Raw genomic sequence first — 27,199 nt, 5'->3', positions numbered from 1 at the left:
AGGTTTTTCTTTTAAATATTAACATTGGTGGCAATTTGGTGCCATCTGCACAGCAGGATAAGATATTTGTGTAATGTGTTTTCCCATGTCCAGAAGTTTTCACGGTTATGCTTTTGGTATCTTTCAGATCAGTAGTCTTATTTATTAGATGGCACATCAAAGGTTAGCAGGATTTCATCCATATTCCCAGTTTGGCCAGTTTCAAAATGATGATGATGATGATAATGCAAAAAGATTGCACAGACTTACTACAAGCATAGACACAATGCTGTGGCACAGATGATCCACTGGAACTTGTGCCAGAACTACCATCTGCCAGTGGCAAAAAACTGGTGGGATCATAAGCCCGAAAAAGTGGTCGAAAATGAGCAAGCAAAACTGTGGGACTTCCGACTTCAGACTGACCGAATTTTGAAACATAATACATCAGACATCCTGATTGTGGAGAAAAGGAAAGTATGGATCATCGACATCGCAATCCCAGGAGACAGCAGAATTGAGGAGAAGCAGCTGGAGAAATTTGCGAAATAAGATCTGAAAATCAAGCTGCAATGACTGTAGTATAAGCCAGTAAAAGTGGTCCCAGTGGTCCTTGGCATGCTGGGCGCAGTGCCAAAGGATCTCAGCGGACATTTGAAAACCATCGGAATTGACAAAATCTCCATCCGTCAATTGGAAACTGCTTTACTGGGATCTCGGCACACATAATTCGGCGCTACATCACACATTCCTAGGTGCTTGGGAAGCGCCCGACTGGTGATGAAATACAAAATCTAGCATAGTAATCTAATTTGCCGCATTGTATTGTTGATAACAACAACAAATATTTAATTCATTCATTCATTTATTTAATTAATTAATTAATTAATTAATTTGTTTATTATTTATTTAATTTATTTAATTTATTTAATTTATTTAATTTATTTAATTTATTTAATTTATTTAATTTATTTAATTTATTTAATTTATTTAATTTATTTAATTTATTTAATTTATTTAATTTATTTAATTTTATTCATTCATTCATTTATTTATTTAGACTTTTATGCCGTCCAATCCCGAGGGACTCAGGGCACCTTACAACAGAATAAAATTATAAAATTACAAATAGCAATAAAAAGAAGCCAAGAAAGAAAGGAGAATTCTAAAAACCCTGATAAAAACTCATAACAAGGCAACCCACAACCCACATACATACCATTCACAAAATCATTATCATCATCATCATCATTATTATCATACTCTTGGCATTTTTCTTTACAATTCTAGTTTTGGTGCACATGGCAAGGCCATATTGCCTCATAAATCTAAAGTACCACAATGGTTATCCAGTAAAATCCCGAATGCCTTTCTGTATAGCAATGCATTTGACCCCAATGGCCCTAACTCTAACCCTTGCCCCCCCCCCCCCTCTGGCATAGGAAGCCAAGCCATACCTCTCTCTGTGTCTCTGGGCTCACAATCCAGGCTCTTCAGGCGGTGTGGCAGGTGGCAGTGGTGCAGCAGGCCCAGCAGCCATGCAGCAAGTCTAACAATTTTATCCTACAAATAATAGAATAACAGAATTGGGACCTGGGAGGTCTTCTCCTCCAACCTCCTACTCAAGTAGGATATTCTATAACATTTTTGAGTTCTCGGATAGGGGCGACATAGAAATCCAATGGATAAATTTTCAAACAAATTGTTGTCCAATCTTAAAAACTTAAAAACACCCACAATTTCTGGATGCAAGCATTCCACTGATTAATTGTTTTAGCTGTCAGGAAAATTCTCCTTAGATCTGGGTGGTTTCTCTCTTTGATTAATTTCCATCCGTTGCTGCTTCTTTTGCCTTCATAAGCTTTGCAGAACAGGTTGAAATAATCCACCCCTTTATGGTAGCATTATGTCATCTAATCCTTCTTTTCATTAAACTAGACCTACTCAGTTCTTTTAACTGTTCTAGCCTCCAGTCCTCTGGCCATCTTTGTTACCCTTCTCCCCACTCTTTCTAATGTCTCAACATCTTTTTTATATCATGGCGATCAACTGAATGCAATATTCCAAGTGTGGTCTTGTCAAGGCACTATAACATTTCACATGGTCCTGATTCTTCCTGTCAATATCACCTATGACTGTCTTAGCTTTTTTGGTAGCTGCAGCACACTGGTGGCTTATATTTAAGTCATTTTCTACTATGACACCAAGATCCTTCTCACAATATATAAACATAAATTATAAGAAACTCAATTTCACTCCTCCTTCCATCCCCATGTAATGAATATATTTTCCAAGACTTGCTTTTTTTCCATTTCATGTTAATAGGGACTTGGTAGTAAACCAATAACTTATTTTTCTTAAGAAATATTTTGACATTCTTAATATTTTTATAAATATCAAAGAAAGGACAAAACTGTAATTTCACTGCATTAATATTAATAATCATTTATCTGCCAGGAAAACATTTAAATATCACTTGACATTTGCAGAGAAAGATTAATGTTTAATTTGCTACAAAACCTGAAATACATTGAAATTTTAAAAAATGCTTATATAATCGGTAAAGTCAAATAACAGGCAAAGGCTATTCACTTGAAAACAATCTAATCATAAGAAAATACCAAAATATATTAGTATGTTTTTAAATGTCACTTTAAAAATACCAGGAATTTATGCAAAATGAAGGGTGTGAAGAATATCACATAAACCAGATAGCATTTTCAGTTGGAAAGAGTGAGAGCTTCCAAGGTGGTGCATTTAAGGTAACATGTGGAAACTGGGATCAGCTGAGGAAAATCTGATGAAGGCTATGCACCTGGGATTGGCTGGAGTGTGAGTTCAGCTGGGGGCCGTTAACTTTCCACCAGGTTCTTTTCTTTTAGAGAGAGAGAGGGAGGGAGGGAGGGAGGGAGGGAGAGAGAGAGAGAGAGAAGGGGGCGGGCGAATAACCAGCTACTCTAGAGAAAGAAATGTGTATCTCCCATCAATTGCAATGTAATTGTTTTTCTGTCTGTCTCTACATTGCAATTGATGGGAGATACACATTTCTTTCTCTAGAGAAGCTTGTTATTTGCCCACCCCCTTTTTTCTCTCTCTTTAAAACAAAAGAACCTGGTGGAAAGCTAGCTCCTCCCCCCCATCTGAACTCACACCTCAGCCAGTGCTTAGCATTCCTCAGGTCTTCCTTACTTTGCAAGTAAAGCAATGGAAAACACCCTGCAAAGACTTAGGGCTTGAAAACATTCTTCACAGAGAGTAACAATGAAAGAACTTGTGTATATTAATAGCACCTGGTTAGGGCTGGAAAGAAATATCTGGAGCAAGTAAAGCAATGAAAAAAAACCTCTAAAAAGACAAGGTTTGGAATAAATTCTTGGCAAAGATTAACAATGAAACAGTTTGCAATTGGTAAGAGCTGGTAACATCATTAGCACCTGGTTAGGGCTAGAAAGAAACTTACTTAAAGCAAGTTAGAGTAATGAAACAAACCCTGCAAAGACTTAGGACTTGGAAAACATTCTTTACAGAGAGAAACAATGAAAGAGCCTTCAGGGTAAGAGCTGGGGAGATCCTTAGCTGCTAGTTAGGGCTGGGGGAAAAAAGCTACATTCAGTGTATAAGATGCACCCTAATTATCAGCCTAATTTAGGGAGGAAAGAGGTGCCTCTTATACATCAAAAATACCTTATTCATTTTCTTCACAAGCTTTCCTGTTAAATTCTTCCCTTCCATTAATGTTGCTATGTACTAGCTGCTGGGCAGGCAAATTCTTAGTAGTTTCCACATAATGACAATACAAAGTATTAAGATTATCTCTAAGCATATTGCACATTATTTAAAATACATTATGATAGAAAGCAGATTTCTATCGTGAGAATCTCCATTCATTTATATTTTTGTCAGGTGAGAGTAGTATAGGTAGTTCTTGACTTATGATCATGGAAAAGGTCCTTTACACTCTGTACTTGCACTTGTGACTGTTGCACCCTCCCCATGGATTGTACATACAATTTGGTTGTAGCATCTTGAAATCACATGGTTGTGATTTGCTATTTTTTTTACTGTTCTTTAGCAAAAAATGTTCACTGGGGAAGCTGGATTCACTTAAAATTACATGATTCGTTTAATCAGTGGTTCTCAAACTTCCTAATGTTGCTGAATTCTAATAGATTCTAAATGGTTTACAAAACAACAACAAATTTAAACATAAAAGTAACAATCCAATATACAGTGGAACCCCGACATAAGAGCTGCTCTACTTAAGAGCAACTCGAGATAAGAGCTGGGAGGGGAGAGATATTTTTGTTCTACTTACAAGCCCAAATTCGAGATACAAGCGCCAAGGAGCTGTCTCCTGAAGCCAAACGCTAACTTCCGCGTTCGGCTTCAGGAGACAGCTGCGAAGCGGCGCGCGTGTTTTAAAAGGTTGCAGCCGGCCTGGGGGGCTCGGGGGGGTGCTTGCAGCTTTCTTTCTTGCTCTTTTTCTTTCTCTCTTTTACCTTCCCTTCCTCTATTTCTTATTTTCTTTCTCCTTCCCACCTTCTTCCCTCCCTCCCTCCCTTCACTCATTCCTCTCTTACTCTCCCCTTTCATAAGTTTCCTTGCTTCCTTCCTCTGTTCCTGTCCCTTCCCCCTTTCTTTCTTTCTTTCTTTCTTGCTTTCTTTCTTGCTCTTTTTCTTTCTCTCTTTTACCTTCCCTTCCTCTATTTCTTCTTTTCTTTCTCCTTCCCACCTTCTTCCCTCCCTTCCTTCACTCATTCCTCTCTTACTCTCCCCTTTCATAAGTTTCCTTGCTTCCTTCCACTGTTCCCGTCCCTTCCCTCTTTCCTTCCTTCCTTCCCACCCTCCGTCCATTCATTCACCCATTCCTCTCTTGATCGCTTAAAGCCGGTCCCTGGTGCAAAAAGGGTTGGGGACCTCTGTCCTACAGGCAGAGAAGTTGAACATATGTAAATTTAAAAGTTTAAGAAAGTTTACAAGTTAAGTGAAAGAAACTTCATTATTCATTTATATGTACATGTACATTTCTTCATTAAAAACATGTCTTTCTGCATAATTTAGACTAACTTTGTGAGTTTTTTGAGGGCTGGAACCAATTAAAATTATTTACATTAATTCCTATGGGGAAAAGTCGTTCGAGATAAGAGCTGCTCGACTTAAGAGCCCAGGTCCGGAACGAATTAAACTCGTATCTCGAGGTACCACTGTATAGACAACCCAGAAGCCATGACACCATCATTCTGTGCAGTGAATTAAATCTTGTCTCCAAATTGCCTTCTTAAATAGCCATGTCTTTTCAGCACAATAATATGGAGCAGAATTGGATATGGAGCAGCACTCATGCCTGATTTTTTTTGTCTAAAATATGTATTTGATTCTCTTCATTTTATACACTTTTAATACTATCAAATACAAATCAAAATTGATTGGCGTTCAAGAGAGAGAGGCTCTCAAAGAAGATTCCTTTGAACAGAACTATATACTGTATCTCTAAAATAAGTTCATTGTATTACTTTCAGTGAAATATCCAGTATTCATTATTTCTTGTAATAGAAAGTTCAATAATTTTTAGTCCTTTTGAAAGCATATTTTTAAATTTTAGTTTTATATTGCTATTAATAATTTTATTGCCTCTATATTATTATTCCTTAGATAAAAAGTGAAAACTGGAAAAATACTGACAATATTGACACAAATACTTTTGAAAAATTATTTGACAGTGTTCTGGTTTCTGCTACTTATTTTGAATAATAGATAACTGGGACCTTTTAGTTAAGGTTTATGTCTTTATATACTGGTCATTGTTCATTGTGCTGGTTGCTATTCTATATTTAGTAAACCCAAAATTATATTCTAGAAGCAAGGCACATAATACTTGGGTGTTTTAAGCAGAAAAGAGGGCATCTGACCTTTTGTTACTAATCTGTGACAGGTGCAACCTATTTTCTTCCAAATAGTGTTAATTTACATGTGCAAATCATCCTTTGAAATGTCTAGTCTGTGTAACCACCACAGGGGAATTGATCATTGTCATGAATAGTATAATGGGTAGCTGAGAGAGATAATTACTGATATTTCAGCACATTCATGACTGCAAGTTAGTTTTTTAAGTGCATTTTTGTTTTCACAGTTTATTGCTGGAGCAAAGTTAGTTATTCATTGCTGGCCAAAAATAAAAGTGTCTGTAAAAGTTTGTATATGAGGGACAGCACATTGTTACAAATTAGTTTCCTTTACCATTTCTGGCAAACTCATTACAAAGTAATCGTGGCCTGTTTTGAAGTGCACTTCCCCTGGGACCAATAACTGTAAATAAGCAGGGCTGCAAGCTGGCTGATAAGTTGTTGTTCTGAAGATAACAGTCCTTTTTAGCAGTGTATTTGACCTTTTCTTTTATATTGCCTGAGGCTTGTCTAAGAGCCTCAAGGACTATTTTTTTCATTTTAAAGTTCTCTGTAGAAAAGCATAATCTGTGTTTTAAGAAGATTTTAAGATTGTTTAATGTATCTTTTTTTTTGCATTTTATGGTAATTGTTTGTCACATATAGAAACTCCAATTAGCATTTCATTGAAACATGATTTCATTGTTTATGACATACAGTCTTTCTGATTTGTTTTAACATTTTATGTTGTGCTGAGAGTATATTGAGAGATAACTGAAGCAGTATTTTTACTCCTTTATGTACATAATTCTAAATGATATCCACTTGTATGTTATTTTATTACTGTACATGAAATAAAACAGTAGCCTTATATAGATAGCTAATGTGAATGTGAGCAGCAACTGATGTAAATAATGCTAAAAGTCAACCTCTGACTTTTTTAATAATAATGTGTCTTGTGAACATAAATAATATTTTAAAATAAATATTCAGCTGTTGAATATTATCTTAGAAACCTTTAAAATAATAGCTTTTATTATATTAGATTAAGGCATTTTATTTATGTCTTAATTATATATTTATAAAATGGGAAAGTATATACACTATATGTGGTACCTTGCTCAATAGTAGTAACTGTGTGAGAGATCTTGGAGTCCTAGTGGACAACATTTAAATATGAGCCAGCAGTGTGCAGCAGCTGCCAAAAAAGCCAACACAGTTTTAGGCTGCATTAACGAGGGATAGAATTAAAGTCATGTGAAGTCTTAGTACCACTTTATAATGCCTTGGTAAGGCCATACTTGGAATACTTCAATTCAATTTTGTTGTCATGATGTAAAAAGAGTTGAGACTCTACAAAGAGTGCAGAGAAGAGCAACAAAGATGATTAGGGGACAGTAGGCTAAAACATATGCAGAACAGTTGCAGGAATTGGGTATGGGGCTGCCACAAAGAAGAGGGAGTCAAACTATTCTCCAAAGCACCTGAGGGTAGAACAAGAAGCAATGGGTGGAAACCAATCAAGGAGAGAAGCAACTTAGAACTAAGGAGAAATTTCATTACAGTTGGAACAATTAATCAGTGGAACAACTTGCCTCCAAAAGTTGTGAATGCTCTAACACTGAAAGCTCAGTGCCTCTACAGGTCCAGATGTCTCCTCAGATTCAGCTGCCTCCTCAATTGCAGGTGACTCCTCAGATCCAGGTGGCTCCTCAGCCTAGGGCCTCAGGAATGGCAGCTGAACAAAATTGGTCACCTGACCATCCTCATGTATCTCAGGTCATTGAATAGAGAAGACACCCTTGCCAGAAGTGCCTGTGCCAGGGCCCAGCCTTGCTCCGGGTCCACCCACCTCTTCACTTAAGGCGCTTTCTACTGTGGGCCTCCTCCCTGGAGATGATCACCTGCAACAGCTTCTGCAAGATCTGCAAGATATGATAACTAATGTCAGGGCATCGCTACCGGCCTTCAGCAGAAGTCAACTTTCTCTACAAATCCTGTACAAATGCAAGCGGCTTGGTCCCACTTTGGTGACCCATATTCTCACCATTCTTCTGTGCTGAGTGACACTTCCCTTAGGGGTGAGGGCAGCATTAATGGATAGCATACAATTTTATTAGGTCTTTTGGTGAGTTAACCATGGCATTGTCATAGAGGGATTTTGTGGAAACTTTAACCTCACAATTTGTTTTGTACATGTTTCTAGGGAACCTTGGACGTGTTGACCATATTACTGAATTTGAATATGATCTCTTCATCAGACCAGACACATGTAATCCACGTTTTCGAGTATGGTTCAACTTCTCAGTTGAAAATGTAAAAGAATCTCAGGTAAGCGCCATTTATATTGAAAATTTAGGTGTATTATTGTTGAAGAAATAACAAATTACTTGTAAATTAGAGAAGTACTTTGCTGGCTGTTTAATATAACTGTGTTGTAGTATATTTGTTTAATCAGATTGTACATATTAAGTTGAAAAAGGTTTTTTGCTTCATGTGATTGCCTAGATTACTTTGGCAGCCTAAAAAATACTTGAAAGCCTAAAATACCACTATTATTAGCTTATTGTTCATAGTTTGTTATAAAGCAGTTTCTAATCTTGAGCCTTGTGTTTGCTTATCATTTATTACCTAGGAGGAAAAAAATTGCTTTTGTTGAATGGTGTTTTTTTATTACACTTGAAAAGGATTTGGTTTATGTACTTTGCATATTCTTTTAATTAGTTTTTGTCTTTTAGTTGTTCATTTGTATTGAAATATAATTTCCATGTTGGTTACCCCATGATTAACAAAAATTATTTTTTACACAAAGCGCATGGAATGTACTAAATTTGAAATCTTTCTTATCCTGCTTTATTGACTTAGGATTTTAACATTTAGCAGCTGTATTTCGTTGGAGCGTCCAAATAACCATTTTGTTACAGATGGAGTACAATCTTCTATATACAGTTAGTCCTTGACTTACAACCATTCACTTAGTGATTTATAACCATTTTTCACACTTACGACACAAATTTCAATCATGACACATGATTGAAATTTGGATACTTGGCAGCTGGTTTCTGTTTATGATGGTTGCAGTGTTTCCGGGATCATGTTTTGCAACCTTCTGATGAACAAAGTCAATGGGATGGCTAGATTCATTTAACAACCATGTTACCAACTTAGCAACTGCAGTGACTTACTTAAGAAATGTGGCAAGAAAGGTTGCAAAATCAGGCAAAACTCAATAAATGTCTCACTTAGCAACAGAAACTTTAGGCTCAATTGTGGTCATAAATTGAGAAATACCTGATATCTCCATATACACTCTAAACAGTATTTCCATATTCTTTCTCTTTTTACACTATTTGATGCTAAGTATTGATATTGATTTTTTAAAAAAATAAGATATTAGGGTAGAAATGAAGTTCTTTGGTTCTCTACGAGCAGCCCTCAAATATTGGAATACCGCTATCATGTCACCCCAGTTCTTTTTTTCACTAGATTATATACTCAAATCAGCGAAGCGCTACCAAATTTTTACTACCACACTTTGCCCGTGGCTTATGCAGGATGCCCTGCATTTTCTTTCAACATCTTTCAGTGCAAATTGGGTGCTCTGGGGTGGAGCTCCATTTTCGCTACCCCACTGCGTTTCCCCCCTGTCCGGGCAGTAGCCCACCCCTGATTCAAATGCAACAAAGATGATTAGGAGCCTGGAGACTAAAATGGAAACGTCTCTTGCAACCAATTCTTGCAACTGTTTCCATTTTAGTCTCCAGGCTCCTAATCATCTTTGTTGCATTTGAATATATTTTCCAAGGCCTTCATAGCTACGCTATCGAGTCCTAGTTTGTGGCATATTTGCTGACTGCTTGTTCCTTTACTGTTGATGGTTGATCCTGAAAGGCTATCCACCACTTTGATATCTTCATTATCAATTTAAGGTGGGTTTTCTAGCTATTATTATTAGCTCGGTCTTCTTTATTTTTCATTGTAGCCCCATCTAACAAATTAATTTAAAAGGCTGAATCATTCTGCTTACTGTCTATTGGCTTTTAAGTACCTGATGTTCTTAAAAAGTATTTACCTTCTGCAGACAGAATATTACTGGTAGTTAGGGGTAAAAAAAATACAAATGCAAGAAAAGTCTATACAACACTATTTTTACCCAAGTTTATAATAAATGTATGATTGTGATACATATTCATATATACAGCTTGATAGTTTATGTTAGAAACCATAATCCAAAAAGTGCATAGCAGAGCAGAGCAATAAAATAAACAAATATAGGATCAAATAAATAAATATTAATTTAATATTTAGTAATTAAAGTGATTTGTTTTATAACAATTATACCAGTATCTATTTCTATCTTGCAGTACATGCAAGCCATTTTACATACTATAATATATTTTATCCTATTGATTATCCTATCAGTGTTAGAAGGAAACAATCAAAACTATTGATGGTTTCATTTTTGGGGCCTTAATAGTGATCAGACTATACAACTAAAAAATGGAAAATAACTTAACTCCTTGACACTGAGATATGAAAAAATATAGTACACACTCAGAATTCACAGGATATTTGTTTTGGTGGTTGTATACATATAAAATAATGGATTCTCTATTAGATTTGATTTATGAACTTTATCTTCATATAATCTTTCAAATTTCCGGTAAGACAACTTGTTTCTGAGGTGGGTAAAATGAGGACCCGGATTGTGGGGGCAATATACTGGCTCTGTTAAAAAGTGCTATTGCTAACATGTTGTAAGGCGACCTGAGTCTAAGGAGAAGGGCGGCATTAAAAAAAATTGAATAAACAAACAAACAAACAAACAAACAAACAAATAAATAAATAAATAAATAGACTTGAACAATACCTTGGGAATCCATAGACACTGTACTCTAGATATATTATACAAATATTTCAAATCATTGCATTAATATGTATATGGTTTACATTAATTATTTCATAAGAACCATGAGGGTTTCTTTATACTGAACATGTCATAAAATAGTTAAAATAATTTATTTAAGATTATTAAATATCTTAATTTTTGTTCAAAACCTTCTTTAACTATTTTCAGGTTACAATACAATTTATGCCATACCTGTTTAAAAGCCATATGTCATTTCAACATCATCATCGCTAGCACCAAGAGGACCAGAGGACCTCACTGTGTGCTTTAAATAACTTGATCTAAGTTACTCAATATGATATTCATAGTTATGTTAGATACATTGTTACCAATATGGGATGAAGAATGAGAATGCCATATTTTAAAATCTGTGATAAAAAAGCTGTGTGTCAATTTCAGGTTTTGTTTAAGCATAAGTTATCTGACTATTAACAAATATTAAATTTTTATGATATTGTTTTATTTCATATCATCATATATTACTATCAAATAATATTAGTCATATTATTTCACATACCAAAACTACACATATAAATGTGTGGATGTCTTGTGCATTATAATGTATGTGTGTGTATATACACACCCAATATAGTTTCTTGGTTTTAGAATAATTATATTCTCCTGTTTTAAAACACATTTATTTGTTTTTTGCAGCAAAAAAGGAAATAATATATTCTAATCTGTTACTGCCGTAAGAAATTTTAGTCTACAGAATAGAATTAATATGAATTGATATTGATAACCTTGTTAAATTTATGTGCTTAATTATTAACATTTTAAGAACGTGTCAGCTGCCAATTTGTTAGAAAGATAACTGCCAATTTTTTATTTCTGACTGTAAGTCTGATCTTTGATGAATAGAATATGAATACTCAAGTGTATCTAATTTCTGATATAATGACATGTGTCTGTCAGAAGTGAATTCTTATGAAAAAAGAATGCTATATTGTGATCATCATAATTATGAGTGATGTGATGCATTTAATTTAGTTTCTATTTAGCAACTTTTAACATATTTCATAAATAAGCCACAATCCTGACTTTGTAGGACATATTTGGCATATAGAAAAGACTGCTGCACTGTGCCTTATACAGCACTTACAAATTTTCTTATTTCTGTTTCTGTCTTTCTTTCCAATTAATGTTGCCTGTCTGCCATCTTGCAAATGCAGTGGGCTTCTATTGTTGCATTCTGGTTTTTGGCAAAGTAGAGACTGGCGCTTTTGAATATCCAGGAATGCTAGAAGAACATGGTTTTTTTAAGTTTTTCACCCACTATTTCTGGTGTTGCTGATCAAAATATATTCAGTCAGAGAATGATATCAAGAGAAGAGCAAAGCAAAAATAGAAATGTTGATCATAGATTGTATTCAAGACAGATTTTCTAGTTGCTCTTTAAATGTCTTTTCAGATATTTATGGTGATTCTCAATCATCCAGGTGATGGTTGTTCAAGAAAGTCCAGCTGTCTTGTGAAAAACACTTGTGTCTTTTCAGATGCTGTAATTTTAATGCTGTAATATTTTATTTTATTTTAAATTACTCATAGTAATGGCTGAATCTAAACAGATAGCTATAGTAATCAGTAGTTAGGGATGGGTTCCAAAAATAGCTAGGACTAGTTGTATACCACCTGATCTGCTACCAACATTCTTTGAATTTGAATATGCAGTATGAATGAATAGTGCCACTTAAAAAACAAGATCTATGGATAACAATAATGAAGGAATGTAGAAACCTAGAGCTAACCAATTGGCCTCATTCCAATATCAGAAACTGTTGTTTCCTCAAATACCTTCTTTATGATAAACACTTAAATCTTTTGCCTTTATAGTAAATTATTATTAAAAATAAATATTTTAATGCTTTAAATAATGTTCTAAGCTCAGAAAATTCTTGTATTTGTAATATATAATCCTAGTAATGTCTAACTTCATGCCTCTTCATTGAATTGAACATAATAATCAGTGATTTATCACCTTCATCTTTCACTCATAAAAATTGAAATATTTTCAACAATTTAATTTTATGAATCAAATACCACTTCATTTCAACAATGAGTATGAAAAAGTTGGATGCAATCACAAAGCCTTATAAATTTCTTCCTCCCTCCCTCCCTCCCTCCCTCCCTTCTTTCTTTCTTTCTTTCTTTCTTTCTTTCTTTCTTTCTTTCTTTCTTTCTTTCTTGTGTTTCCTATTGTATTGTATTGTTTCCTATTGAATTGTATTGTACTGCACTGTACTGTATTGTACTGTATTTATATGCCGCCCAAAGGACTCTGGGTGGCTAACAGACAAAAACATTAAAAACATCTTAAAACAAGCAATGTACCATCCTGAACATTATAGATGTCACAACATTAAGAGCCTTCTCTGTGGCGGCCCCGTACCTCTGGAACCAACTCCCCCCAGATATTAGAATAGCCCCCACTCTCCTTGCCTTTCGTAAGCTCCTCAAAACCCACCTCTGCCGTCAGGCATGGGGGAACTAAGATAATCTTTCCCCCTAGGCTTTTACAATTTATGTATGGTATGTTTGTATGTATGATTGGTTTTATAACAAGGGTTTTTAGCTGTTTTAGTATTGGATTTTTACATTCTGTTTTGTCACTGTTGTTAGCCGCCACGAGTCCACGGAGAGGGGCGGCATACAAATCCAATAAATAAATAAAATAAATAAATTAAACATTAAAAACAATTTAAAGCCCATTCATATCATTTCATAGTTGGAGAGGGAAAAACATGGGGGGGGGGAATCCCCCCCATCCCATTTTTTTAAAAAAGATGGTGGCGCCCATGGACTGACACTGACAAACCCGGTTTGGTGATGTCATTGTGACATCACCAGTGGGTCACTACTGTTCGGGAGAATTGATCCGAACCGTGAGGAACCCAACCCGATCTAAGTTTAAAGCAAGAATAGAAATCTGAGCCGCATTATCTCTACAGATTATTAGCTGTGGCAGATTTCCTGTCACCCTAAAACCATTCTATGAACTATGTGATGATCTTTCTTTATGGTTCATAACACTGAATTCATCAGAGAGAAAAGCTTGGTGGGTGAGTGTAAACAATTAAATCCCATACTGGAATAGGCTTCTTGACTGTTCTAAGCTACAGAGGAATATAGCAATAACCTAATTCTACAGAGGAGAACTAATTCCTCACTGATGAGTTGTTCCCTGTTTTGAGGGGTTAAAAGCAATTGCTTGGAACTGTCCCATGAGCAACTAATACAGAAGCTGAGAAGTGAGTACAGGAAAAAGGAAAGGTAGTAAATATGGATCAAAATCTCCTCATTTACTGTCAGAAATAAGATACGAACAGTATTAAGTCACGTCGATGAAACAAACCAGCACTTATCTGTGGTGAAATCTGTAAAGTGTCTTCGATTGCTCAAGGGATCTTTAGATATAGCATTATTTTTTCTGCTTTATGGATGACTTGGCTATCTTTGTTATGAATTTTTCATGATTTTCCTGACCCAGCATCTCTTGCCTGTGGAGACAGTGATACAGTATTGATTTGGGTGTTAGGTTGCTATCTTTTTTTCTTTTTCTACAACAAGATTTTTTTTTAGCCTAGAAACCTCAATCTCTGATTATTCATTAGAGAATTGAGGGATTCTTCTTAGATATAAATTGATAAAAAAGAGAGTGCTTTTTTTGCAAAAAAAAAAAAAGGGATCTCCATACCAAGATTTAATGTTGTTAAAAGCTTCTTTAATGGAACGGAGCAAGTACATATTGAAAGGACAGGGCCTCTCTCTAACAATTAGAATGTTGGAAAAATGTTTGCATTTAAGTGTAAATGTTTACATAATCACAACTAAAAAAATAAAAGGAGGACTCAACTGCATGTTTTTATTTTGTGATTTCTATTGCCTTATTTTTATGCCTTTCAGGCATATTAGAAAATTGAAAAGAGGCCATGGTGCTGCCACTTCTCAGAGAAATTGTTTTATAAAAGGGAAGAAAAATCCATATCTTACATCTCATGCAAACTTACTGCTGGCATTGCCATGGAAACAAGATTTTTTTTTTAAAAAAAAACAGAGTTAACTGAAATTTAGAAGCATTTTCTTTTCGTTGTGATTCATACTTCATAAAAATGCAAATCTCACTAATACATGTTTTACCTTAATATTTTATATTTTCTTTTATATTTAACTGATCTAATGGCTTGCTTAATTAAAATTTGAAGAACTTTGAATGCTTTTACTTCTTTAAAAAAGTATTCTGGTCCTATGAAGCTTAGGATTTTAACTTGGATACATCATGCAGAATATGTTATAGAGATAATCAGTCTTTTAAGTTTATAATCATATCTTGAAAGCATTTTAAAAGCAAGATTATCATTATAATATTTATGTTGCAATATTAGCCCAAATAGCCTCCCTCTCTTGGTTGTTAGAGAGAAAAAAGACATGTACATGTTTTCTTGTTTGAAACAATACAAAATGTAATCGTTACAAATCCATCAGTTTTTGAACTTTCTGATACATTTTCCATAGAATGGTTTCTTTAAATCTCTTTACTTTTTGTGGAGGAATGTAGTGATATATGTAGCTCAGAAAGGTAAGAACTGGGCAGGTTAATAATTCTCAGATTTGAACATTCATGTTGTCCATGTCTTCAGGCCTCAATTACTTAAAAATTGTCAATTTCTAAGTATCAATCAAAAGAAGAAAGTATTATTCTGATGCCTCAACTATTGAAATTGGATTAATTGTAAAATCCAATATGTTACTTGAAGATAAAACCCATTGCAAACTTACCTGTCGATATCAAACATGCCATGGTCATATCATCTCTCTCCATCTCTCTCTCTAGCCAGATTGTAATTTTTTCTTACTACGTCATTAACAAATTTGAGCTTTAATCTGTCTTTACTCAAACTTGGCACATGTATTTCTCCAGGTATAATAAAGTTGCTGCTTGCTTTATTTTAACACAATCAGCTCAGATTTTGAAAAGTAGGCTAGCTATATAAGAAAGGTGATTAAGGTCCTCAATAATCCCTGTGGTGGTATGAACTCCTAATTCAGTGTTGCATCCATCCTTAAGGCAATCTCTCTTTTTCCAGCTAGGTGGCCTGGCCCTTGACTGTGTATTGAGTGATTATGGTGGAGGAAGGATTGGTTAGTGTAGTTTTAGCTGAATGTCTGGTGAGAATGGCTGGGTGTGCATGTGTGTTGGTTTGCCTGACCTGTTATGTGAAGGGAGGAAGTAATTGTAGATGCAGTTGGGAATTGGGAAGGTTAGATTAGAGCAGTGGTTTCCAACGTGGGACCACATCTCACAGAGGCAAATTGATTTTTAATGGGGGCAATCGTAACCTTGTTTAAACCAAGTTAATGGCGCTTCAGACTTCCTCCGCGTGAGTACGAATTCACTTTTTGAATAGTAAGAATTATGTTGGTGGGGGGCATCAGGATTTTAGAGATACTTAGGTAGACTATGGCCAAAAAAAGGTTGGAAACCACTGGATTAGAGGAGATTGGAGTTTTAGGGGAATTGGGGTGGGTTGGAACAAAACACTGGTGATGGGCAGGGGAATGTATGTTTTACAGTATTTTATAGGATTGTATTTAGATTTTATACAGTTTTATATTTTGTATTTGTATTTATTAGATTTGTATGCCGCCCCTCTCCGTAGACTCGGGGCGGCTCACAACAATAACAAGAACAATGTAAAAAACAAATCTAATAATTTAAAAAAACACTAAAAACCCCATTATTAAAAGCAAACACACACACAAACATTCCATGTATAAACTGTATAGGCCCGGGGGAGATGTGTCAGTTCCCCGATGCCTGATGACAGAGATGGGTCTTAAGAACTTTACGAAAGGCAAGGAGGGTGTTGGCAACTCTGATATCTGGGGGGAGTTGGTTCCAAAGGGTCGGGGCCGCCACAGAGAAGGCTCTTCCCCTGGGTCCTGCCAAACAACATTGTTTAGTTGACGAGACCCGGAGAAGGCCAACTCTGTGGGACCTAACTGGTCGCTGGGATTCGTGCGGCAGAAGGCGGTCCGGAAGATATTCTGATCCGGTGCCATGAAGGGCTTTATAGGTCATAACCAACACTTTGAATTGTGACCGGAAACTGATCAGCAACCAATGCAGACTGCGGAGTGTTGGTGTGACATGGGCATATTTAGGAAAGCCCATGATAGCTCTCGCAGGTGCATTCTGCACGATCTGAAGTTTCCGAACACTTTTCAAAGGTAGCCCCATGTAGAGAGCATTACAGTAGTCGAGCCTCGAGGTGATGAGGGCATGAGTGACTGTGAGCAGTGACTCCCAATCCAAGTAGGGCCGCAACTGGTGCACCAGGCGAACCTGGGCAAACGCCCCCCTCGCCACAGCTGAAAGATGTTTCTCTAATGTGAGCTGTGGATCGAGGAGGACGCCCAAGTTGCGAACCCTCTCTGAGGGGGGCAGTAATGGACGGACAGATGGAATTGTTCTTGGGAGGCAAAACCGACAGCCACTCCATCTTAAAATATTAAAATATTTTAATATTTTAAGCTGCTCAGAGTTACTATGTGGTAAAATGGGCAGCTAATAAATTTTTCAAATAGATAAATAAATGCTTAGGATTTGTGAGAGTACTTTGTTCTTGGGAAACATAAGTCCTGTTTCTTCTACTGGATCCATGTTCCAGCTCTCAGAACTCAACCTCTTTGGCCAGTCATCAGGCCTTCAGAGCCTCTGACTTCCAACTGCTGCTACTAAATACCAGATCAGCTGATACCCGGGCTTCGCTATGGAACTATGTGATGGGGCTTGATAAATTTGACACTTAAAGATTTAAAATTATTGAGTAATTTAAAAAAGGGACTATATTATTTCATTAGAGATGGTAAGCTAAGTTTCTGTTACAGATGAAGACATTATTTGCATAGTATAGATCTGTGGTGGCGAACCTATGACGCACGTGGCACAGGTGGCATGCGGAGCCAGATCCAAAGGCATGCAAGGCATTGCCCTGTCAACTCCAGCATGAATGCACACGCTGGCCAGCTGATGTTTGGCCTTCTGGGGAGGGGAGACCATTTTCACCCTCCCCAGGCTTTAAGAAAACCTCCTCCAAAAGCTATGTGTGTGTGCTGAGCAGCGGAGTGCCAGAGCTGGGCTGCCCCACCAGAGAGATGAAGCGAGGCGATGTCAACCATTTCCTGGCACCAGAGTCAAAAAGGTCCAGTGGAGCAGCTATGAAGCTGCACCAAAGGTAATGGGCTGGGTCACCAACAGGGCTGAAGTCAGTCTGCAAAGAAGTGAAAGGCAACCTCTGTTTTGGCTGAAACAATGGGTGTTCGTTGGGGTCTGGGGGTCTTTTTTGGGGGGGAAGCAGCAGCAATGGTAGTTGATAGCTGGAAATGGCTGGAAGGCTCAACTCAGGCTTCTCTTCTACCTTTCACTACTTGGGTTTCGGGACACTTTCATGGAAACTTTGCCCCTGGCTATGGGCAAAGTGACCAGGAAGAAGCAGGAGACGAGAAGCATAGGAAGTGCTCAGCAGCCTGGAATCTGTTTCACCACCAGTTCAGGAGCTCTTCTTCTTGTGGCTTGGAAATCCAGCAGGAAGGGAAGGGAGGCTGTGGCCAGCCTGAAAATGGACCCAGAGCTGTACCACCGCTGTTTTCCTCCTCCTCCCAGCACCATCTCCATCAAGTAGGATGGAGCCTAAAACCTGAGTAGCTAGTCAGGCTCCCTCCTTGGCTGGCCTCCCTACTCATCCGTCCCAAGTTTGGGGAGTGTTTGCTGCTGTGAAAGCAAAAGTGAAACTGAAACTGCTTTGCTTGTGTGTTGCATTTGGATCAGATTTCTTATCAGGTGGGGAGGGGAAGTAGAACTCCTTAGTATCAGAACTTGTTAATAATAATATAAGAAATATTCATGCTCTGATGGTCATTTTGAAAAATCTTTTCTCAGTGAACACGTAGAAGCCAAGAGCAAGATATGTGGCAAATTTCAAGTATGTAGGCTTTATAGTTCTGGAGATCTGTCTGTCTGTCTGTCTGTCTGTCTGTCTGTCTGTCTGTCTGTCTACCTGATTGATTTCTATGCCAACATTCTCAAGATGACTCAGGGCGGTGTACAACATTATAAATGTAACAATATATATAAAGAAATCTAAATTACTTTAAAAGAATTATACAAAATTACTAAAAGTGTTTAAAAACTCCCATATACAGTCATACACATTCATCCAATTCAATCATTCATAATATTGGCCGGAGACAATCTCATCATTCCCGGTCTCCATGCCCACCGGCAGAGGTGGGTCTTCAGACCTTTACGAAAGTCCAGGAGCATGGTACATATCTCCAGAGGGAGTTTATTCTAGAGGGCTGGGGCCGCCACAGAGAAGGCACTTCCCCTAGACCCTGCCTGCCGACATTGTCTGGCCGATGGGGCCTAGAGAAGGCCAACTCTGCTGGGATGCATGAGGCAGAAGACGGTTCCGAAGGTAGTATGGTCCTAAGCCATGTAGGGCTTTATAGGTCATAACCAGCACTGTGCTTGGAGACCAATTGGCAGACAGTGCAGCTCACGGAATGATGTTGAAATATGGGCAGATCTTGATAGCCCCACTATAGCTTGTGCGGCTGCATTTTGCATAATTTGTTGTCTCTGAACACTCTTCAAAGGCAGCTCCATGTAGAAATCATTGCAGTAATCAAACCTCGAGGTGATAAGGGTGTGAATGACTGTGAGAAGTGATTCCCTGTCCAGATAGGGTCACAATTGGCGTACAAGGTTTACCTGTGTGAATGCCCCACTCGCCACAGCCAAGAAATGGTTTTCTAATGCTTGAGTAGTTTTCACATATATATAACTATGCAGTAATAGCTGTTTTAAGTGTCTAGACAGAGTTGGAAGAAGCTGGTTCATAGCATTGTATAATCCTTTGTATTTGCAGTTTGCATGAGATGCATCCTGAGTCTTTGGAGTTTGCATGATCACCCCGAGTTTTCGGAGAGGGGCGGCATACAAATCTAATAAATTGCTCATCCATAATATATATGCTTTTCAATTAGTGCCTATTCCCATGATCTTATTACACATCCACATTTGTGATTGGGGAAAATCAAAAGTGGTCTTATTGTAATGTACGCTCTAAACTGAGGACAGATCTATTGACCATATAGTCTAATATTTTCTTTTCCTCCCAATGCATTTTACAAAGGTAATTGCCAAAGGAATTTCATAAAGTGCACACACATACACCTATCTTTTGCCTGACTGCTACTTTGCAGCATTGCATAAGTTCAGTTTTGCACAGGGTTCTGATGCAAGAGTTTGCCCTGATTTAACTGAGTAAAAAATCTGTCCTAAACTCTCTTGAATTGCCCTCGAATTGAGCTTCCCCCCAACTGGAACATAGCTTTAGCCAGTTTTTCTGAAAACACAATAAACATATTTATCCTGATAGTTCATGGCCTAAACCTATGAATGTATAATCAGAAGCTCTGTTGAGTTTAATCAGAAGAATTGCATAGGATTAACTTCTACCTTGTTCCTTATTACAAAATGTAACACTAAATTACGCTATATATTTATATAATCACAGCATAATACTTAAAAAATATATTTAAGAATGGATTTTGCCATTTCATTACTATGCAGCTCACTGAAGTATGCATTATAACCCAAGATCTCTTTGCTTATGTAGTTAATCAATTTAGACCTCATCAGTGTAGACGGAAAGCTAGAAAATTTTCTTGTCCCATGTGCATCACTTTTTATTTAAAGAAGAAACAAAGCTGAAGTGTTTGTTAGAAATTATGCAAATTAACCACCATAATTAGCTCAATTTATTTGCGTGTTATGCAAATTATCCTTATTTAGGGGCTGGGTTACAGCAAGACTGCTTTAGCTGATTAAATGGTGATCCTTGCTTGCATAAAGAAGGCAACCATTTTGAAGTCTTGAACTAATTTAAATAAAATTACACTGTTTTGCAGTGTTTTTCTTCCTGGTTTCTTTCCCCCTGAACACGTAAATTATGGCTTCTTTGGCAAAGCCTTCTCTGTTTCTGCATTTATAAAGAGATGGGCGGGAGGAAGAATAGTTAATTACTGGGTTATGTCCTCATATTGAAAGGTTAAAAATTGTTCCTTGCTTTCATTGGAACAGTAGATTATAGAGGAACAGAATGGAAAGCAATAATTTTAGTTAGGGGGTTGTAGTTCACAGGACAGATTTTCCAAGATAGAGCCAAAACAAATTAGGATCATATTATAGCTGTATAAATAAAAGCTTGGATTGTATTAATTATTCTCAATATTTACAACTCATATACCAGAAAAGAGAAAATTAGGAACTTTCAATATGTTGTAAATGTTCTTATATCATCGTATAACTGGTTTGCAATATCTAGCACTCATATTTGTGCTTAATATACCTGAGCTTTTCGTTTCTCTTCCAAAAGTAAGTGGTGGGATCTTTTAAAAGAAGCACTATACCCAGCAGACTTTTTCAAGAGTTTTCCATCAGACAGCTGGAGTTGTGCTTCTGTGTTGTGTTTCTCAGATAGTAAGTTTTTAAAAATGCAAGATTCTCACTTCTTCTCCATCTGCTCTTTGTTTGTAACAACAAAGCAGAACTAAGCAAGCAACCAAGCAAAAATCCCAATGCATCTGGTCCTGTCTGCAAAATACCCCTAACTGGATCTTGAGATAGGTTCTGAAACAGCTTCAAGCTGTCAGGACTGGGGATAGAGAGTTACTTTTAGCCTTAAGTAGCTCTGGTGCTATTTGAACTTGAGCTAACTTCCCATCGTCAATAGGTCACCTGGTCAGAAATGAGAGGTTGGCAGAAGGTTGGCATTGTAAATTAGGTGCAAGAAGAGACCCAAAACCCTAAAGCACACCTGAAAACAGATCACTGTAAGAACTACTGATTGCCTTTGTTTTACTTTTCTTCTATTTTTTCTTTTCTCTGAAGTTACACAAGAAGGTGTAAAGGCAATAATGGTAAATGAAAAATAGAAGGGGTGGAGTAAAGTAGTATGTTGTCTATAGTGGCTCAACCTTGACTGAATCATCACAGATCCTTCTTAAGTTATTTTATTTAAGGTTTATCATCCAGAAACCAGTATGATAGCTATTTACTATCTGATTGGCAGATTTATGACCATTTGTTGCCAGCGTACTCTTGTTTACTCCAGACTGTGTTAAATTTGTTATGAATACAGAGCTAATCTTTTTGTATTAAAGGATTGTCTGGTCCCCCAATGGCATTACCAATGGAAGGAATTAATAGGTATATTATAATGAATAATTATAAAACATTAGTTTTGTTAAAAGAAATTAATAGCTATTGTAAGACCCCTATTTGAAGAGGATTTACCCTTTCCCTTTTCAATGCAGCATTAAGAAAATAGCTTTTTCAGCTTGCTTTGAGTCTTAGAAAACTGTGTGCATATAAGTAAGTATGTGTATTTCTAAGCATGTCTGCATGCAATACAAATTTAAAGGCTTCATTCTAAATTTAATCCCATCAAGAAAGGCAATTTTCATCAAGACTAGCTGGACACAGAAGGTTAAATATAATTGTGCATAGTAATTAACTTTGCCCCCCACCCCCCTTATGTTTTCTATGTATTTATCATGATGGAAAGAAGAAAGAAGGTGAAAGCAAACTCTCATGTGTTTCAGTGGTGCTATTGTTCAGTGAATTAAATTAATATACTGCCTGGAAGATCCCAGTTGATGAACAATCTATTATTAAAAATAACCCTTTGATAAAAAGAAAACATAAAATAAGTACAAAGATTACTATATAGTTTGTTGTCATTTAATTTTTATTCCACTGATCTTCCTTATACGGTAACTCTGGGTAGCATCAAAATATATATAAAAAACAACAACACATTATGTAGTTGAAAACCAATCAAAGCATCCCCTCTTTCTGTGCTACGTAAGCCAAGCGGTTTTTAACAACTTCCCCAATGGTAGCTTGCTGAATTTCTTGCTTCTACTTTTCAAAGGACTGGGGAAGATACCTTCTGAAATGCTTTTTCCATTTCATTCCTTTAGTGCAGTGCTTCTCAAATAGTGGGGTATGCCCCCCGGGGGGTGCGGAGCCATGCCAGGAGGACACATGTGACCCCAGAGAACATGGTGGTCCCTCTCGATCGATTCCCCTGGATGGGGAATGTTTTCCCAGTTGCACACTGCTCCAAGCCTGGAAGAGAAGGCGGCCAGGTGGGCGGGATGGCTTTGTGGGTTCTTGTTGTTTTCGCCAGTTGTCATGGTAAGGTAACCATGAACAGTGTGGCAAACCCTGGGGTGGGCAGCAGGCAGGACGGGGTGGAATGCAATTCCACTGGCGGAAATGAAGCGGTGTGCCCAACTCCAGCTGACTATTTATTTTATTTATTTATTATTTAGATTTGTATGCCTCCCCTCTCCGCAGACTCGGGGCGGCTCACAGCAAGATACAGCAATTCATGACAAATCCAAATAAATTTAAAATATTTAAAAAGATTTAAAAAGAACCCCATTTACTAACAAACACACACACAAACATACCATGCATAAATTGTACATGCTCGGGGGAGGTGTTTCAGTTCCCCCATGCCTGACTATCCACCCTGCCATCTTCTTCCTCCTCCTCGGAAAGCGGCAGGGAGACCAGCACTGGCAGGAGTTGCGGGGGCCCATTTCCTCCCCCCTCTTTTCTCTATAGCTGATCGGCACGCATTCGGCTAGCTATCCAGTCTGAGGCAGGGGACGACCCAGGAAGGATAGCGTGGGAAACGCAAAGCAAATTGTCACCCCAGAGAGCGACACTGGTGAGGTTGTAAGTCAAGGACTTAATAGTTCACTTGAACGATGATGATCATTCAAGCCACTCCCACCTGGTCACATGGCCAGCAAGCCACTCCTACCCAGTCACATGACCATCAAGCTGCACCCACAAAATAAGCCACACCCACAGTGTGGCGGTAAAAAATTTGGCTGCCTATTACTGGGTGAACCTGCTGCTGGACCAGGAAGAACATCCTCTACAGCTGAGCGAAAGCTTCGAACAGCACTCTAACACCTCCACACCATTCGCTGCGAGTACCCAGCAGAGACTGCACTTATTCTACAATGTTCTCTGGGTAGAGGTAACTTGAAAGACACTTGCTTGTCAGGATGGGGCACAGTTTTCTTCGCAGGGGTGCTATTTGATGCCTAGCCAAATGGACTTGAAAATTTAGCACCATATTCTTCCCCTATTGCTAGGTCATTAGTGGCCTCAAAACGTCTTCTACTGCCACCCTTTATCAGCAAAATGTATCAACACTACATCTCTGCAGACACTCCAATCCCACAGCTGGGCTCTTAACTTCCTTCAAACCCTTAACCACATATTACTAGAATCACTTTTCTGTACTTCTTCGGTTACTCTGGATTTTCAAAGCATTACATCCCAAGTCTAAAACAGGGTTTGAAAGTTGCTTTAATATGTCCAGTTAAATTTGTGTTTAGATTATGCCAAAGGCCGAAATTTAACAGTGCTTCCTAAACAGGCAGAGGTTCCTCATCGCTGCCGCTACCGGTGTGGTTGCACACACAGCTCTGGGTGATTGGTGGACAGACACGCCACCCACGTGAGATTTGGCTTCTTGTATGTGCAGGATGCCAAATCTTGCACAAGGAAGCGTGTGCGAGATTTCACCAATTTTCAGTGGTTTTTTGCTGTGCGGAAGCAAAAAAACGCCCCAAAATGGTGAAATATCGAGCGCACGAGCGTCCTCACACGGGATCTGGCTTCCTACGCATGTGTAGAAGCCAAATCTTGCACCCGCCCGCCTGCCGGTCACTCAGAGCTGCACACGCAGCTCCATTTTTGCTACCGGTGCAATGACATCAAGCACACTGGTAGGAACCCAATATTGTTCCTAGAAACTCCAAAAGATCAGAATGCTTTTTAAAAAAAAATGTAATTCTGATACATAAGCCCTTTTCACACAATAATGTATTCAGTACATACTGTTAAGTCATTTTTCATTTGAAGTTTAAAATAATTGGTTCAGCCACTAATGTTTTTTTTTCCTTTGCTAGAGATGTTTAACATCAGAAATTGAGTATTCGTTGGATAAAATAGCAATATTCCGGTAAGATGCTGACTTTCACATATCTGGTTTCTAAAATACTCAATTTCTCTCAGAAATAAGAAAGCAGAATAATTTCCATTATACAAGTAGAAGTCCACTCTTTCATTAAATATGTCATTTCTGTAAAAAGCTGCTTATGTCTGAAATTTAAGATTCTATTCAAGCAATTTATGTAACTAACTTACATAAGAACATAAGAAAAGCCATGCTGAATCAGACCAGAGCCCATCGAGTCCAGCATTCTGTGTCACACAGTGGCCCACCAATTGTCCATGGGGATCTTGAGCAGAAAGAGAAGGCAAGACCCTCCCTTTCCCTTGACCCGGAACAAGTGGTACTCAAGGGGATCCTGCTTGCCTCAACCAACATAGAGGCAGCACTTGGACATCCGTTTCAATAACCATCTATATGCTTGGCATCTATGAATCTGTCTAATCCTGCCTTGAAGCTATCAAGGCTGACAGCTGTCACGACCTCTTCTGGAAGTGAATTCCATAAACCAACGACCCTCTGGCTGAAGAAATATTTCCTTTGATTTGTCCTCACTTTCTTACTTATAACTTAGTTGGCTTACCTTCATCAATTTTATCAGTATTACATGTATGCAACATTGCTTTTGTTTATTTTTCCAATTGCCAATTTTCTAAAATTTATTATTTTATGTTATAATTTATATTGTAAATTTGTAAATAATTTCTTATAATGAAACCTTTATCGCATAATGCAGTTATTTCCTCAGTTAGTTGGTGTTTCCTTTTGGATGAAGATCACCATATAACCTGAGAATATCTTAATCATGGAGTAAGCACCATTTCAAAACAATCCTGCATCTGATTCAGAAAACAGAACATTGAAGTGTGCTGCTTCTCTATGAACACATAAAACTGAATGTAGAAAATCTATGGTTTAGCCTTACTGGCTTAAAAAATTCTTGAAAATAAATATTTCAGATGACTTATCTTTGATTTGAGAAAAAGTTGAGAAATTAATAAAAACTTGAGAAGTGGTCAGAAAAACTGTCTATAAAAGCCTTTTATTGACACATTATATCAATCAGATATCTCAAGCATAATTGTAAATCTCACCAGACTGCATGGTGGTAAAGTGATTTTTCAGCTCGTACTATTTTGTTGAATTTCAAGTGTGCACTGTTATTTATGGTATTTTCTGAAATAAGGCTTTTTAAATTATTTGTGTCTTTGATTTCATTACCACATTCAGAATTTTTTGCTTTGCTGTTGAGCTCTCTTTAGTTTACTTATGGATTGAGTCTGCTGTGTCCTCTGATTTTGCTAACTCTTCAGAGAAGATAGCAATGTTCATGTTCTCTTCCATTTCTTCAGTTTTGAATTCTAGTCTTCAAGCAGGAAACTTCTTTTCCTAGTATTATTTCTCTAGAAATCAACTGGGAGGAAAAATCTTCCAGACAGTGTTAGAAATTTCCTGCTGGACAGGTAGATATTCCACATGGTTCAACTTGAACTGTGGCAATTTATTGCAACTTTTTAAAGGGAAAATACTTAGCAGAAGTTTAATAATATCTTCTCTAAGTGCAGATCAGAAGAGGAGGACTTCCCAATCTTGTTTATTAAATTATATATTTTGTGTTGAAGATAAAGCAGTAAACTTTTTGCATTTCATTTAATATTAAAATGTATAATTATTTATTAAAACTATCAGAAAGTATATCCATCTTAGGCAAAATAAATATTCATGCATCAAACACTTTGTGGAATTCATTTCCACAAGGTGGTAGTGTTGACCATAGGCTTAGATGGCTTTAAATGGCTTTGGACAAATCTTTTGTCCTCTTTGCACTATTATTGGAATGATAATTAAATGGAACCAGTTTTAGAGAAAAACAGGCTGGGACCCTTATCTAACTCTATATCTTTATACTCTCCTCTGAACTTTTCAAAAATATCTGAATGGCTGTGATGAGAAATAGGAAGTATGTCCAGGTAGAACTTGGGTTTGATTCAGAAACATGTTCAATGTGCTGTGTTCCATCTCAACAGTTCAATTACTGATGGTTTTCTAAAGTTTGATTTCAGGTGGCACAATTTTTATTTAAATAAATAAAATCTATAATTATGGGATAGCAAACTTAATTAAGTTATTTAAATGTATAGTTGCATGTATGCTCTTTAGTATGTATAATAGCAAACCAAAAATGCATGACACTAAAATCTTGACATCAAGAGAACAATAGGGCTCATTTTTCTTACAAGTGAATCATAGATCTTGTTATTTTCCACACCTCCCTTTCTACAAATGCAAATACATTTGTCTACAGTATTATTTATTGC

The 27,199-nt window shown here is 37.2% G+C and overlaps 1 protein-coding gene across 2 annotated transcripts in view; it reads left to right on the top strand.

Moving 5' to 3' along the window:
- The window catches only part of BEND5 (BEN domain containing 5), a 1,001,406-nt gene that overhangs the window by 25,609 nt on the left and 948,598 nt on the right, over window positions 1-27,199 (top strand). For both annotated transcript variants that reach the window (XM_070745887.1, XM_070745885.1), the window contains exon 3: window positions 8,068-8,192. In XM_070745887.1, the coding sequence (XP_070601988.1) occupies window positions 8,068-8,192 (125 nt within the window). The remainder of the gene's footprint in view (window positions 1-8,067; window positions 8,193-27,199) is intronic.

This window comes from Erythrolamprus reginae, chromosome 3, assembly GCF_031021105.1.
Source record: "Erythrolamprus reginae isolate rEryReg1 chromosome 3, rEryReg1.hap1, whole genome shotgun sequence".
Classification (NCBI taxonomy): Eukaryota; Metazoa; Chordata; class Lepidosauria; order Squamata; family Dipsadidae; genus Erythrolamprus; species Erythrolamprus reginae.
The sequence above is the reverse complement of the archived record's forward strand: the minus strand, read 5'-3'. Positions and strand labels throughout refer to the sequence as shown.